This window comes from Pithys albifrons, chromosome 2 (assembly GCF_047495875.1).
Source record: "Pithys albifrons albifrons isolate INPA30051 chromosome 2, PitAlb_v1, whole genome shotgun sequence".
Lineage (NCBI taxonomy): Eukaryota > Metazoa > Chordata > Aves > Passeriformes > Thamnophilidae > Pithys > Pithys albifrons.
In genome coordinates, this window is record NC_092459.1 from 81,503,069 (window position 1) to 81,520,862 (window position 17,794).

The window sequence follows — 17,794 nt, forward strand, 5'->3', positions numbered from 1 at the left end:
CCAAGCCTTGCACATCTCTCCCTTTGCACCAAGAGCTGAGGAAGAAGCCCTTTGGCCATAACAGCCAACTCTGGGACTGCACTCCTCAGGCCACTGCAGTCACCTCCTGCCTTGGGGACTGCTCCCCCTGGCCTCCCTTTCCAGCCACAGTCTGGCCACCCGACAGTGGTGCCTGGAGGATCACCGAAACTGCCCACCCAGCAAGGCAGCAGCCAAGAGCACGCTGGGGCTGCAGCTACAGATAGGAAAGTCATACTCTGTAATAAGGGAAGGCAAAAGGTAAACCCACAGGTCTCCAAAAGTTCAGCCACCCTTTTCAGTGTTAGCAGCCCAGCATAAGAGCTTCCTGGCAGGAACATGTTAAAGCAGGTTTGGCTTGTTAGGTGCTGAGATTTGCATAGTCTCTGTATGATGTTATATTTATGGCCACAGGAGATGGGACTTACTGAACCAGGTTGTCCTTTCCCTTCCCATGTTTCTACCACTTAAATCTACCAATATCAATAATTAGTGTCTAATTCTTTAATTTTTTTTTTGTTTTCACTGAAAGGTCCAGGCTATGATTGGACAGCTAGCAGAACTGCTGTCAAAAGAGATTTCACAGTACTAAAAAAATGAAAACTATATAAATTTATCTATATTTTATGACCATTTAGATAAATCAATGTTTTCACACTGGTTGCGCCCAATGAAATTCCCCACAGCTACTTCCACCACTGGCAGATGCTGCATCAGAGCTGACTGAGGTTACCTGAGAATTTAGGGTGGGTGACCAAGGTCACACAAAACTGATCAAGGACAAATGGAGCAATGAGCTTAACGAAGAGGGAGCAGAAGAGCAAAAAACCCGCAGACCAGTTGGCTGAATCTCAACACCCAGAAAAACACTGTAAGAACAAACCAGGCTACTTGCAAACACATGACAGGTGCCAAGCAGATGAATGATGGCAAATGCAGATTAATGAGGAACTAATATTTCAAGCATTTTAAGGTTCCTTCTGTGAGGTGAGAAAAGTGGAAACCGTCATTCTACGGAAGCAACTGATATGCTTTTACCACAGTAAAGCTTTGACATTTTCTCACATGGTGAACTTCTAAAGGGAGGTGACTGGAGTCAATGTCACACCATCATAAGAGCACTTCAGAATTGGTTAGAAAACTAGTTTCTAAGAGTCACTGTCTGTAAATTTCTGGTCAAACTGGAAGGTTGTATTAAGTAGCATGGATTTCACTGAAGCCAGTCTATAGTAATACACTGTTCCTGGAGTACAATTGTTAAATTTGCAGATGGTGGATAGGGTAGAACTTCTAGTACACAGGAGACAGCCTAGGAATTCAAAATGATCTAACCAAACTGAAGAAACTATCTACATAACAGAAGCCAGTTTGATAAGGACACAAAAAAGTGCAAACCTGGTGTGGGTTTCTAGATGACCAGACATTGACAATGCAACACCTGGCTACAAAGTTGTTCTGCTGAATTTAGGCATTAGTGTGTCACAGTGACTTGCTGCCACAGGATGGGTGAGCATCATCCTGGGTCACATCATGCAGTGGTGAGATGTGTGAAAACATGAAGTTACACTCCCCCACATTTGGCATCAGTCTGTTCTCAGCACAAATGAGTCATCTGGGATGCTACAGTTTGAGGAAGTGTTGTCCAGCAGCCCAGAGGAAAACAGCAAGAACAACTAGTCATGGTATAGAAAAGGATGGAGAGAATTAGGGCTGTTTCTGCCCAAGAAGAGGAAAATGAGAAGAGATGAAATAATGTTTTAACAATCATAACCAGCAGCTACAAAGGAGATGGAAGAGTTTAACAAATCTATTGGGATAGGAAAACAAAGGGGATTAAATTGCAGAGAAGAGATTCCCAACTCAAGTGCCTCTCCAGAATGACAACAAAACTCTGGCAGGACCAGGCTGGAGGTTTGGGAGTCACATTGGAAAAACATCTGGCACAGGCAATTTAAATTGTGCATCGTGAATAAGAGATGGGGTGGCAGACCCCCCAAGTGGCACATGATATAACACCACTCTCTCTCCAAATGCCTGCAAGCAAGCAAACACCCTGACAGATACACTGCCCATTTTACATGCATCGTCCTGTTCTTACACCAGTGCTGGGTTTGCAGTGGCATGTCTTCGAGAAGGATTAGGGATGGCACACGAGGAGGTGCCAGAGTATGGATGCTTTCCAATGACAAAAGCAACTCAGCAATGGAAACTAAAGAATATAAATTTCATCATTTCTTCACTGGCACAACTCTGTTCCAGCTAGAGATAGTTGGGAATAAAAAGTGAACACTGTCATTTTTCTCTTCTATTTTTGTCTTCTCCAGCCTGACCTTTTAGACCCTAACCTTCTGACTTTGTTCTGGAATGCCACTTTAGTATAAAAGAAGCTGGATCTGGCCTGAGATTCCTCTCTCAGATAAAAGAAACTCTAGTCATGGAAAAGCTCATATGTCAAAAAACCAGAACCTAGCTGTATTTAAAAGACAAAAAAAAAGAAAAAAAAAAGGCAGCAGCCTAACTCCTATTCCTTTTTTAATGAACAAAATAACCTTGTAAACTAAACTGAAATATCAGATAAACAAAACTTCTGTTTGTGATTAGAAAGCATGGACATTTGTCTCCAGATACAATTTGAGTGCATCTTCCTTTATCTCTGGTTTCGTTCCACTGCGCAAGCTGCCAACATCATCCTCCCACAGCCTCTTCCTAGGTTAAAAGGCCTTAGACCTGGCTCCCTTACCACTTTCTTGAGCAGTTCGAAATCTCCTTAAGAAGTTTGATGTGTCTCCCACTGACTTGAGTGAGAGCTTGATCAGATGCAGAGATATTTTTTTCAAGCTTTGAAAAAGTGGGTATTTGTGCAGAGGCAGAATGCTTTAAGATAAATGGCCCAACGGGTGCCTCTCCCCTCTTCATGTGTGGGAACCCTCCACTTGCCAGGTCAAACCAGAGCACATGGACCAAGGTCTTGGGGCGCAGGTGTGGGAGATGCCACAGAGGACGCTCATATCCCTCTGCCACCCCCAGCTCAGGCAAGGTAACACTTGTAGCTGCCCTCTTTAACCCACACTGCTGAAATCCATGAGATCTTTGCCACCACCCTTTACAGCAGCAGCACATGCTGAATACTTCCCAGTGGCAATGTCACCTGCAGCAGAGCTTGGGAGAAACCCTTTCCTTTTGTCACACAGCTCATAACCCTGGCCACCACCTTGTCCTGAACTGAGGAACACCCTTCCTGAAACACCAAACAGAGCAAGTGCAATAATTTGCAAAGGACTCGCAAAACAGATGAATTAAAGCAAAGAAAGAGGGCACATGCCCAGAGGCAGAGTGGGAGCTGCACCATCACTTTGGTTATCAGCTTTGTCAGCCAAAGTATTTGCACATAACAGATGCTGTTGCCATTTTCCTGTAATTTGTGACAGAGGTGACAATCTCCGATGTAACGTATTTGTAACAGTTTGCATTTAAAACACAGTATTGTAGAGGGACTTCTGGAAAACAGGCTTTTGGAAATGGCCAGATCAGGACAAACTAGAAAACAAAAGGCTGTATCTGATCTTTTAAAAATAACAGCAACTGGTACTCCTGAGGACCAGAGGTGCTGCCGCTCCTGCCGGGGTGCTTACTCGGCTTTGTCCCGGGCGGCCACCGCGCTCCGACACTGACACCTAGTGCCGGCCAGCCCGGCCCTCCCAGAGCAGCTTTCCCTGCTCCTCGTGCAAACCTTTTTTTTTTTTCCTTTTTTTTGGAGTCTTATGGAGTTGTTTACTTTCTTGGATATTGGATTTTTTTTTAATGAACATAAGAATACTCGTGTGGTCTCCATAAAATACAGGTTAACACCTGCCACAACACATCTATTATCCACTTCTCTGGAATTATTTTCCCACAAAACCTCAGTGCTTTGTAGTTAGCTTGGAAATATGTGAGGCACATGTCAGTAACGCATCCCGCTGCCCTGCTGCCCATCTGATGGATGCAATGCTGAGCCTGTACCAGAGCTGAGTGCTTATATACAACAACCAAGTCAGTTTATTTCAGAACAGCTTGAAAGCAGCCTTTGGTTACATTGCAGCCCTCTGCACAGAAAGCCATTTCTTGTAATGAAGACACGTGCTTTCTCCCTGAGAACAGTTCTGATGCCAGTCGGCATTTCCAGACCAGCCATTTACAGCAGATACCTTACTCACAGATTGTTTGTAACACTGGCTCTTTGTACTGCGATCATAAAAAGAGTAGGGATTTATAATTATAAAAAAAAAAGCACAATTTCCAACACTGATTCATCACAGCTGAGCTTAAAGACTTACTCTTCAAAAATCTTTATAACAACCATGGAGACAAATAAGAACTCATTTAAGTATCAGCTGACATATCCCAGGGGATGCTTTTCCCTACCTGCCTGCACAGACCAGCAGCTCAGACAAGTCTCTGCAGCCCAAGCACTAAGATGCCAACACTCCACTTTGCACTACAAGAGTTCAGCAGAACAACAAACACCTTTTACCAACAAAGGGAGTTTACCCAAGAGCACTGCTGTTTTCAGTATCATGAAGCTACAGTCACAGGCTCAGGAAAGTAATTTCTCACTGTTTTAGAATTCACTAGATGAGAAAAAGAATAATCTGAGTACTTCCGGTTTAGAGTTCCTAGTTTGATGTTTAATACAGTATTTTATTCCTCTTATCATTTAGGTATTTGTCATATACAGAGCACACACTATATCCCTGAAGTCTAAAGTTTCATTACTGGCTTCATTCATGAGAGATATGAGGCCCTGTCAAATTCTTTTAATGATTTAAATACAGCTACTAGAATTAGGATATATTTTTGTTTGAAAGGAGTCATTAAATAACTTTGCTTCCAGAGGTTTGAAAAAGGTATCTAGAACTGTTTGTAAGGAATACATATTTATGTTAGTATCAGTGGAGATCAGGGTGGTCCCGTGGTGTAAAGGAGAGCACTCTGGACTCTGAATCCCAAGGACCTGAGTTCAAGTCTCAGTGGGACCGTCCCCTGGCAGTTCAATGCCTCCCTGCCATCCCATCCCGTCAGATCTCAGATGCTCAGCAGGGTCAGCCCCGGTTAGTACTGGGTGCTGTGACAGTACCGAGGACTTCACTGTCACTGTCCAAGCTCACTCGGCCGTGGCAGATGGACCTCAGGACTGAAACGGTGGGGCCAGTTCTGCGCATGCTGTGCCTCACCTAAAAAATCCACTGCGCAGGCTGGAAGGGCACACCCACGTGGGGAGAGCCCTGCCCATATCTGTGTTCACAAAGTCTGGCCATACACAATGGAGATCAAAGGGCTGTGATAATTATTTACTTCTCTTAAATCCAAGGACAAAACACATCGCCTGAGAAACCTGGGGGTACAAGGGTCCATCTGCCACATATAAGTAAAGGCTAAGACATCATTTTTTATCTTTATAACCTAAAGATTTCAGCATAGGATTTTCACTCTCGAGTTTCAACAAACTGAGCTACACTTGACAAAATACTCCAGCATTTCTCCTCCTGGAAGTAGCAGTAATAGGCTGCCCACCACTGCAGCTGGCTGACAGTCAGGGTAGTATTTGAGAGCATGTCAGCTCTCAAACAGGACAGTAGAACAGTTGCTGACATCAAATTTGAAAAGCAAGCATTGTCTTCTCCATCTATGACCATTATCCTCATTCCTGTGCCCTTTCCAAAATGATCCAAGCTTCTATCAGCACATCCTCCCCACTCCCACACACCCCCCCCCCCCAGCCCACAAGGAAACAAACAGACATGCTTTCTTAATTTACAGATATTAATACCATGGCATTTTCATTCCTGGGGTACAAGCAATGGGAGAGATGTCTCAGACCCCAGCAGTAGGAAATGCACATACTAAATAGGTACCCAAAAGACATGAAGCCAATGCTAAGTTTTCAGCTAATGCTGGAATCAGATAACACCCAAATGACACCAGACATCTGGAAGTTCTCTATAGTGATAAACTGGTTTTGGAATTAGTCAAAATCAAATAAGAAAAAAAATTGAAATAAAAGAAAATGCTCTAGAGACAATAGATTTTGTATTACTGAGAATAAAGTAATTTCATCCCCACAGACTAATTTCAAATCATGTTTTGCAACCATCTATTGAAAAGGCCATCTGGCTGCACTGTGGATCCTCAACCAAAACATCTCACAGCTCTGAGGTACACTACACTGGATCCTGAAATTCATTTTTTCCTCCACACAGAAGTTCTTTTCATAGGCTACCTTGAAGGGTTAATTTTGACAAGTTCTTCACAGAAGTAAGAAGGCAAAAGGTCACCTACACAAGAGATTTTAAACATTTCTCCATGAACTTAATAGTTTGGGGAATTTTTGAGAGTCGATCAGATGTTAGTTAGCACACTCAGCTCAACCCAAGGAAACAGCAACTGCAAATCATGGTGACTGATACAATTGCAAAGCCAAGCTTCCTTTGATGCAGAGAACATTCTTCCTGAGGGAGTAACAGGAAAATTACAAACATAAAATGGCAAACCCTACACCAACCACCAAAGTGACATGCCAAAGTACTGGGAGGCTCCATGTGCAGGCATCAAACAGAATAACCCAGCCCCATGTCAGCACTTAAAATGTCAGGTCAAAATTCCCAGCTAAAGCCTACAGCAACATGTAGAACCCCCGAGACACAGCAATGAGCCTGACTGGGAAACAGTGAGAGCAAGAGCTAGGCCTAAAAACATGAGGGCAAATTCAGCATTTCTGAGGGCTCTGAGAATGGAGAACTGCACTGGAGTACATATTCAGTTCAAAGAATAACATTGGGTCAAAGCTACTCAAGCCACAACCTTTAAAATAAATAACATAGAAAGCCAGACTGTCGTGATGAACTGAGGAAGGCTGAGAGTTGGTAGATGGTACTTGAAAGGAACTTTTTGGACAGTATTTAAAGAAAATAAAATCCATAAAGCTCCTTTGTAAACAACAGGAGAACAGAAAAACTAAGGAGTATTTTAATCAACATTTTTCACACATGGAACATTTCTCTAACATGTCAAAATTTTAAAATGAGAATCACATCCCTGGCAGGATTTACTGCACCAGAAGAACAGCCAAAGCTCAGTCATTCTATGCATAGAAGAAACAGGCCTGTGAACATTCAATATTGTCTAAACCAGACATGCTTTGTCCCAACATACGATACTCAAATGTATATTTAGAATAAACTGTGGCAAAGCCAAGATAATAAAATTAATAGATTTGAGTGAAGATCTTTCACATTATCTGCTTTTCCTCCCAACACATTTTAAACCAACACACCAGGAAAGAGAGCACTGAAGTCAACTACTTCCAAGCCCACCAAAAGGGCAAAAGAAACTGGAGTTCTTTGAAGTCAGGTATTTTCTGCTTTCAAACAAACATAGTTTTCCCAACAAAGCCTTCTAAGTTAAATCAGATTTCACAAAGCTTTGAACTCCTTTCTTAGTAAGCTTCTGCACTGTCATTGCTGGTTATTACTAGCAGGCACAGAAATTCCCATTTTAATTAGAAACTTTATTTTGAAATAGATTACACAGTTTACATGTGAAGTGCTTTCAATGTAAGATATTTCATAACATTGTGCTGAGCAAAATGGCTGACCAATTTCCTTGAAGCTCTTCCAGTTATGTTTTTTTTCCCATTAAAACTATTTTACAGAACTAAGATGCAACTTAGGCATTTGTATTCAGAAGCTAATTGCTGTGTTCACCTTAGGGAGAAAGTATATATACTTAACTCTTCCAATTAACCATGTGTTTCAATAACGATGTTAAGCATTTGGCATAAGACTGAAAGAAACCTGAGCCCTAATTAAACTTGTATTCACTCAAGATTTAAAAAAAAAAAATCTCTTCATGGTCAAACTATTTTGTTAATAAGGCACAGTCAGACAAGTATTTATAAAGACTGGCTAACCATTCAGTTTTACCTGCACAGCCTTCTTGCTGGTCTGTCAAAAGTAATCTGAAAGTTGTTTTCCCTGTCTGCTGCTGAGAGGTTTCAAGAACAAGGCAGAGCAATAAGGCAACTCAAAGAACAGGCATGCAAAGGAGTTTGGCATTTGGGATGGATTCTGAACATCTGCAAAGTAGTTCATTTTATAAATGGAGCATTCACCCGCTATTATTAAAATGGTGGACAACTCTGCTAAGGAAAAGAAGTGGTGCAAGCAGAGGGTATTTTAATAGGAACAAACAGGATGTCTGATATGCTTTCAGCTAAGACTTTGCATGCAGCAATTCCCAGAATTTTCAGAGATAATCTAAATTGAATTCTGAAATTGCCCTCTGCCACTCAGAAAAGCTGAATGTACCAGGTTTCTTGACAGCAGGTGAAATATCAAGAAATGAAGTCTCCATTTAGATAATGAGCCAACACTGCATTCTACTTTGCATTTCTTACTAGAACAAAAGGAAGTCATTAGTGATGACAACTGAAACAATTACATCATTTTTCTGGCTGGAAGAAAGTTCAAGAACCCTTACGATGTGATACTGTTTAACAATGATGAAAAAATTCTATCCACAGTCAAAGAATAATTAAAAAAAAAAGAGAAGCCTTACCTTCCCCTCCCAAACAATCTTTGATGAATAATTGCTTGAGCTTAGCACTGTATGGCTTCTGTGGTCAATGAATGCCAGACAGATAATCCAAGAATTGTAACTTTCAAGTTACTGTTTCAAGTAATATCAAACAAAAATACTGCATCTATTTCACTTTAATAATCAAATCGAGCATAAAAATCATTAAAAGTGTATTTCTGATACAAATTTGTATCACATACTAAAAGATACTACTTCATAGATAATTGTGAAAAAAATTAAGACCATACAAAAAGTTTTTCAAATTCTTTTGCAAGCTGAACTCATAGTGCAGGTATAAGGTAAAAAAAAAAAATTCTGTAAATGAAGTAATCAATAAATGTTCAATACAAAATACCTTCTAAAGTATTTTACAGAATGGCTCAATTATCAAGCATAAGAACTGAGGATAAAAATTGTTAATGACAAGCAGCCACATCCAGAACACAAAGCAATAAGTTTAAATCAGACTATTTTGGTTTGTGTAGCCCTTTATTAGCAACTAAAATAGAAGATATCTGTTGTACACCACGGGTAGTAACTGACTATACTGGAGTTTTATTATATTCTAATACAGGATAATTTATAAATGCGTTGTTTTCCTTTTTTTTCTTTTATTAAAAAGCTTCCACCCCCTTCTTCCATTTACAACTTGCAAAACTATTCAGAAAGCAGAGTATATGTGCACAGGTCTGCAAAGAGTGCAAATTTAGGATATGGTAAATGCTTTACATGTTGTTTTTTCAAGGACAGTCTACCACCATGCCTTCATAGCCATTATCTCTTCCAAAAAAAAAATCAGAAAAAAGTTTTGATACCAGCCTTCCTTCCATTGTCCTAAACAAGAAAGCATTTTTAAATGAGTTGAAACTAAGGAAGGACTACACCTACTAGAAAAGAACAGAGTTCTATTAGTTTGAGGTTTCAGTATACCCAAAGACCAGGGACTGTATCTTGGTAAGGGCTAGGCTGGGACCCCGTATAGAGTGTGTGCAGGTGCCATCCCTGAGCATTCAGCGGTTCAGTGGACCATCAGTGCTCCAGCTGCATAACTCACTGAGCTGTCTTGCCAGTTTCGACACTGGCTTGACTGAGCATAATTCAAAAATGAAAAGCTCATATTCATTCCATTCTTCTGGAGCTCGTTGATAGCCTGAAAAGACCAAAAAAAAAGTCATTTAAAAAAAGGTATCAGTGAAATTACAACATTTCATAGTTCTCAGACCTTTCCCTCTCTCCTGGAAGTCCTTGCACCATAAGCTCCTACTATAAGCACCTCCCAGTAATTTCTGGACCTAACCCATTTCTGTGCTGTTTCATTCACTGATGCTCCCCCCACTGCATTATGTACACCCATCCAGTTCCTTGAACCAATACGAAAAACCCTTTCATGATAGATCCTTTAGAAACAATGCTTTCAGTTCCATGGGGAATTGATACAGAAACAGAGATGTAACAGACAAAACCCAACACTTAACACTTTTCAGATTGTATTTTTGTCATGAATGAAAAATAATGTCCAAGGATAAAACAGGATAATCAGCAAAAGTGAATAGACAGAATTTAGCTCTGATTCACTGCAAAACTAATCATTCATTACCTGAAGGGAAGAGTTGGGTATATTTGCAGAGTTGTCACAATACTGAATTTTGCATCCCCAATACTGATACCGCTCATACAAACTTCTTTGGACTCCACTTTAAAAGGTTCCTCTGTATGTTCTCCATACAGACTACATTCCCAGTGAATTAAGTTTTCCCTTTTTTAAAAGTTAACATGCTTCCTGTTTGAGATTTGAATTACAGTAAGAGAGATTCACTCAAGCAATATGACAAATCTGGAGCACTCCAGTAGTGCTGTAAAGCAGCTGTGACCAAATTTAGACAACTAAGTTAAGCCAGGTTTATGTCTGCACTGCATCACCAAAGCAGAATACAGTAACTCGAAAGTACCAGTTAACCTGAACTCTAATTGCTGTTAATTTAAGAGTTAATGGTGCACTGCACTAATACTTACAGAGGCAATCTCTCACCATATTTGCAAAACTCAAAAATGCTGCCAGACATCATAAGGCACTCACAACAGCTAGCTAATAGCAATACAGACAAAATATGTATGCGTTTGTAAGCACTGATTTGAAAGAGTAAGTACGTACTTCTTCAGAGATGGATTTATTTGTTCATTTACTTAGGGCCAAGAGAAAGTGAATGATTGCATTTCATTGAAATTTAAAAGGAATGTGGTACCTCATCTCCCTTAGGGAACTGGAAACTCTCAGCCCTTTCAAGAGCTTACATCTGTCTACATGCAAGACATGGAAATTGGAGACCAAATTGCGAACACTTGGAAAAATAAATCAATTCAAGGCTTGTCACTTCAGAACTAAGGAATACTGCAGCAATATTGTGTTTAAAACCAATGTAAGCATTTCTCTGAAAGTTAAATTTTTGAACAAATCAAAGGTACTTACGTTTAATAACACTCCAATAGGATGTCTTCCACATATTGTATTATGGTATTTCTTCAAGTAATTGCTAAAAGATACAGGATCTAGCTGCTCTATAATGCTCATACCCTGAAAAAGAATTGTTAGCAATAATTACATTACACATTCATAACCAGGTGTTTGTACATCACCTATTTATTACAACAGAGAACGGTCAGGAGGAAAAAACCTTTACTTTGTACCGAGGACATCAAGGAAATCTCAGCATGTGAGCTCTAGCTTGTAGTCATCTTGTTTCCATCCCTTGCCAAAATAAAAGTGCAGAAGCTCTTCCAAAGCTGCCCATGATCCACAGATCTGTGAAGCTATCTTTGTGAAACACCAGTGAAGATTATGCTAAAAAAACTCCTCCCACAGAATAGCTGAATCCCACACTCCAAGGGTGTCCTACTTCCATAAGATTTTGTATAGCTACAACCAGAGAAATTTACTAAAAGGGCAAAGCAGAAAGAAGTTGTGCCTCCATCTCCTCTCTCTGGTAACAGAACTCAGGGCCAAGCACTTGCCTGGGACTTCTGGGTGTCCAAAAACCCTGGATAAAACCATCAATAGGCACACATGCAATTCACATACAGAGCAAGTGTAATGTATCCCAGACACATCAGGCAAGCAAGACACAGGCATTGATCTGGGCATGGCCTGGCCATCTGCTCAGAACATGAAAAGCAGATCCAGAACATCTCTAAACCAACTATAAAGTTGGTGTGGAACAAAAATGTAAGAGGCAGGAAGTGATGCTTCCAATTTACATGAGACAGTCACATATATACACCCTTTTCTCCATTCACAGAGAGACCCATGATCCCATGGAGTCACACTAAGAACACCAGCACAAAAACTGTGTGGAAAACAAAACCTTGCACATATACAAACATTTGCACTCTTAAAGGCAAAAAGAATCCTACAACCAGATATAGCCTACTGTTACCCTATCCCACAGAGCAGATAAAACATAATGAAATTAGTTTAAAGCAACTCTGAATCAATTATTGTCTGTATTTCATCATGGCTTTGCTATTAGTCTGTATTAGCCTCCATCCTCTTAATTTTTTTTCCTCACTCTGAAAGTGATGAATTCCCTTCACCAGGTAAATGAGCTCCAGACACTAATTCAGTAAGACATACACTGTGCTTCTTCTGCTGGTAAAACACAAATGTTTTCCTTAGAGACTGGAAAAAACCATACACTTTGCATGGGGACAATGGAGTTTGATACCAAAAAGGGAGTTAATTTCTCCCAAGATTTCTGCAATTGCCCCAGCCCCTGCCCACCACTTTTGGGAAAATGTGGTTAATAAAAGGGGAAACCACAATGCAGCAACCAGTCTGAAGACTCCATCTCAAGAGTGAAACCTTCTGAACACTCTGCAAGGGCGTTAGCTGATCTGGCAGACACACTAATTATTCAGGCTGGATCACAGCTTACGACAGAGGAGCTGGAGATTCCCAGGAGAGTCAGGGAGAATTTTTAAACAGCAACCATAGCCACCACCTATGTGTACTCTTAAACAGAAACAAATGCAAGATGAATTCATAAAGAAATAAATTTTATGGAAAAACAAAACCAAACTATGCTGACCAATTGCTGGCAAGAGCTCAGTAATTCCAGGGTCATGGAGAGGGTGTTTGGACCCCTGGGTGGTAATTACCAGCTGTTAATCACTCCAGATCTACAGAACCTAAAAGTGAGTGCCAAAAAAATAACAGTAGGCATTTTCTAACTAGCAGTGATTACACAGATACCATTACCTTTCCAAAAGTCATAAAGCATGTCTTTGAACCATCCATTTACTTGTAAATTGTACATGTTGAAACACATATTCTCCTAAAGAAAGCAGAACCAAACCTGACTATATACCCAAGTGAAACTAAACATGCATAAGGCACTTACTCAGATACTGAACAGTTCATGAGAGTAAGTTCTATCTCTTTGTAAATCCTTTCACGACCTTTTAAAATATGAAAATGGCTGCTCAACTGAGAGGCTCATTTTATAGTTTTAAGTCACTGGAACATACTGGGTAGAGGCATTTGAGCATTTGTGTCAAATGAATGGACATGGATTTGTGAGAATGCCTAGTAAGCTTATTCCAATGCACAGTTCAGCACTGCAAAACATTTAGAGCTATGCAGTTCATCCCAGAAAATGCTAATAGAATTCCATACATCACAGACTGGAGAAAATCCATAGGAAATGGGTATGAACACATATCCCCCAAGCATTAATTTGTACTGAATTTCTCAATCTTTTGGATGTAAAAGTTGTGGCAGAGAAGCAAAGATTACCAAGCTTGTTTCTCAGTCTAAAATGGTGTTGAGGGACAAAGGAAAGATTTTTGTCAAGTTGTGGTATATTTTTCTAAAAAGCAGAAGTATGAAGCTACTAATTTTCAACTCAGCCAGGCATGGTTTAAAACAGAGTTAAAATACATGATAAAACCCACATGACAAAAATTGCAAACACAGTTCCATAGTTTATCAGATGGTTATTATAGCATCACGTAGAGATTGCATATCTCAGTTACCCAGACACTGTTAATGGCATCTACAATATTGTAGTACAGTGCACTTAATATGATCAAAAGCAGTTCCATTTTTAAATATCATCCCTTAATAGGATCAAGTATCTACAAGCTTACAAAAAACCAAAAAAAAACCCCAAAAAAAGCACAATGCAAAAAAACCGAAATGCCACACACAAAACCTCCACCAACCTATAGGTTTATTTTACACAGTACTCCAATAATCCTTTGGCAAGTCAAATTAAAGCTTCTTGTCAATTAATTCAGCTGCTTCTTTACACTTAAAAATCTAAACTAGTACTACTCTAATGGAAGTAGAAACAAACTTGGTCTTAGTACTATCCAGTCCAACTATCTTTGCATGTGTGAGTCACTCAGACTTAGACACCCAACAGAAAAATTGGGCACAGCAGAGGGAGCAGGTTGCCCAGCACCCAGGCAGAGTCACTGTCTTGCATTGTGCCCAGCTGTGGAAGGTCCTGGCTCACTGCAGCAGCACTGGAGAAGCCACCAGAATCCAGCAGTTCATTAGAGCTACCTGAGAAGCCCTCAGTGCTGACCATGGTTCCTGCACAACAACTGCAGGCTGTTGCTGCACAGCTCTCCTCAATGATTGCATTATTTTGCCCCATCAGCATTCAGGGTAACAGAATCCTCCTATGGACTCAAGTGAGGCGTAAGGTTTCCCATGCAAAATATGTGCTCATATAAAACGAGCAATCTGGCAGATTGAAGTGAGCAGTCTGCATTTTCTGGCTAGTCATAATCAAGAACTAACTCCTCTACAGCAACACCTTACAAAATACTGTCCCCCAGCTTTTATTTAAAAAGATGGCAGGTAGCAGTTATGCTACACAAACTACTGCACATCAGCTGCTCAATAGTAACTCTTCATTTGAGGATTCTTCCCTAAGGTACCCCTATTAACCATCAGGCTTACTTATTTCTTTTACCATGACTTCACTTAAGTGCACTATGGTGACAGTGGTCATACCAGCAATTACCATGGAGAACTGATGTCTGCCCAGCAATATTTGCCACTCAGTAGTTTTTCATGCTGGAGTCTAATAGGCCTAACTTAGAATCACAGCAAATAAAATTTCTCACCATGGTTACCAGCTTAGTTAAACTTCAATGCCCAAAGTGTTCAGCAGGTTTTATGCACTAGGTGGGAAAATCATTATGCACCTATATGCAAGGTCCAGTCCAAATAAGGAAGAGACTACCATTCTCCCACAAGGGTATCTCCACAGAAAATTGATTTCATCTTACCCTAGAATACCTTCCTGCTTAAAAAGTGCTCAGCCAACTGCTTTCCTAGTTAGGGCCAATAAAATTAAAGGCAGCTTTGGTACAATTTTGTCTCCATCTTAGTTATTTTCTCTGAAGAGAGGCACGTTACAACAGTGCAAGTTCCTTTAGCACACTAAATGACAAAAATCCAATACTTATCTAAGGAAATAGGAAGTAGCCTATGTGGCATAACAAAATTGAATAAACTTCGAAAAGCTAGAGAAACATGACAGGGAGATCTTTGTGATACTGTGGATAGCAACCTAAGTACTAAATGCCAAAAAAACTGCACTGAAATTCACCAAAAGCAAAACCTACTCTGCACAGAGTTTGAATACACAGTTACGTGTTCACATATGGCATGATACAAAGAGGTAAAAAACAACCACACTATACTGCTATACAGCATGTTTAGTTTTCCAGTTAAATTTAATGTTGGAAAAGTATGTTCATAGTTATTAAATAGCAGACATGATTTTCCATGTCACAAAAACATGTCATTTCCTTTGGGCTGAATAACTACCAAAAGAAAGAGTTGGTGCAGCAATGTATTCCCTAAAAGTAATTAAACTCCAAAGTCCAGTCTCTCTTGAAGCTTTCACCACAGAAATTAACAAAGGGACACTAATGTTTGCTAATGCACCATAGCCTGTTCTCCTCCAAAAATACTCAGAGCTGCAAATTCTGGGATTCTGTAGATAAACACTAGCATTCATAGAGAAACCTCTCAACTGTCTACAAGAATTATAAAAGCAGGATAAACAGAGTGAAGACAAGTTATTTACTGTTCCTATTCCAGTGATGAGCAGTGAAAAACCAAAAAAGTTAATATGGGTATACAAAGTAAAAAACTCTAGCGATGTCTCCAGCAGATAGGATTTATTCTTTCAAGACAAGGAAAAATTTAATATCCCACGAATAGCAACAGTTCTCTCTTCTAACAAACTCTACACAAGTTACATAAACGAGGCAAATCAGTTGAAAACCAAATTTTAAGGTTGTGTATTTCCAGAAGAATTACTTTTATTCTGTGCCTTAAGTATAGTCTTGAACATTAACTTTTTTATTTTTTAATTCAAAAAGAAATCCTCGGCTCCTGTGACTTCACAGAAAACACAACATCATTGGCATCATGAGCTTTATGTATTTAGCATTCCTTTCAGCCTTTCACCAAACCCAGAATGAAGTATGGTCTACTTTTCCCCACCACCTACTGCACAGTAAGGGGCAATGGGAAGATTCCTACCAAGGATGTGGTCACTTTCATTTGCCTGACCAGAACAAGCCCCTACAGCCGCCTTTCCTCCTCAAATTGTTGCTGAAACCACCGGCATAATCACAGTGCTGTTTCCATATGCAGGTGTCACAGCTGTCAAACCTGAACTGCATGGATCCATGCATGATTCTTACTGACTCTCAGAAACCAAAGTCGGTATGTGGACAGGAATTACATTACACTAGGGCATTTTAGGTAGATGAACATGCATTTATTCTCATAAATTACTTTTACTAGATTGTACCACAATATAATTGTGTGCAGTCAGTAAAATGGAGGACACTAGCTGGAAACAACAGCTAAGTTCTTATTGTGGTAAACAAAGGAAAATTATACATTCAATAAAATTATCTAATCTATAATATTTTGTTAGAGAAATTTCTAAAGTGTTCAAGAGAAATGTAATGTACAGGAGAAATTTGTTAGTTAGTTCCACCAAATCTGAAAACTTACCATTTTATCTAGGTGCTCAATGGATCTATAAATTTCTCCTTGGGATTCATCATAGTAACTGTAACGGAACCTCTGACCTTGAAACAAAAATCATGTATAAAATAAAAAAGGGAAAAATTGTAGCTAAAACACTCCCTAGTACTTACTAAATATTTGAAAGTATAATATTTTAAAGCAGTAAACTTTATTTATTTTATACTTTTTAGCTCCACTGAGGAAATTCTAGGGCAATCATCAAGTAGCAGCCCAGGAGTAGAGTAAAAAAAACAACTAAAAAACCAAAAAACCAAACGTGATGGGTGGCTATATTTCTAAAGATAAACCTGTTACATAGAACTGACACTGCAGCATCACTTATTAATTGCCTGCTTATGCCTTGGAATCCAATTCTATAAATTAAAAAGTAAAGCAGTACTTAATTTCTGTATCCTTCTTGAAAAAGTCAACCACAGAGTCAGGCTACTTCTCCTTGCACAGCAATACCCACAGGAAAGGAAGGTTAAAAGAAAAAAATTCAGGATAATTCAATGAACAGTTCTAGAGGGTTCATTAGCCACAAGAGAACCCATGTCATTCTTATATTTACTTCCACCTATTTCACAATTCAAAGACTAGTAAAATATGCACTTAATTATGTAAGTTGACCAAAGATGACAATGAAAAAAAAAAAAAGGTTGTTGTGTAATATATCTTTCTAGACCAGTCCCTTCTCCAGCTACTATCAGACTTCTTAAATGAAAAATAAAATGATAAAGCAGGACAGAAGTCAAGTCTTCTGGAGTTTTTTTAGCTCTGCCACCAAGATAAACTAGGATAGCTCTGATGAATTGGCATAAATACTCCATCTGCTTTCTTACCCAGAATTAAAACGTACAAAACTTAATTCCATCACAGGAATGTGGCCATGTCCAGTGAATTTTTAGCTAATTAGTTTTGCAAGTTGTGTGAGGTGCTTAAACAAAGAGTAAAAACAGCAAGAACCTTCAGACAATGGTTTCATTGCAACAGTAAAGAGATGTATATAAACTCATACACCCTCACCATTTATTTCCTCCACTATACTGAAAACACATTATCACATCAATCTTTTTCACCTACTGTTCCAGATTTTTA

The 17,794-nt window shown here is 39.5% G+C and overlaps 1 protein-coding gene across 2 annotated transcripts in view; it reads right to left on the bottom strand.

The window, feature by feature from the left end:
* Window positions 1-7,547: 7,547 nt before the first annotated feature.
* Window positions 7,548-17,794, bottom strand: part of MEMO1 (mediator of cell motility 1) — a 32,887-nt gene continuing 22,640 nt past the window's right edge. For both annotated transcript variants that reach the window (XM_071575262.1, XM_071575253.1), the window contains exons 7-9: window positions 16,682-16,758; window positions 11,102-11,206; window positions 7,548-9,784 (exon numbers count right to left, since the gene is read on the bottom strand). In XM_071575262.1, coding sequence (XP_071431363.1) covers window positions 9,653-9,784; window positions 11,102-11,206; window positions 16,682-16,758 — 314 coding nt within the window. In that variant the 3' untranslated portion in view covers window positions 7,548-9,652. The remainder of the gene's footprint in view (window positions 9,785-11,101; window positions 11,207-16,681; window positions 16,759-17,794) is intronic.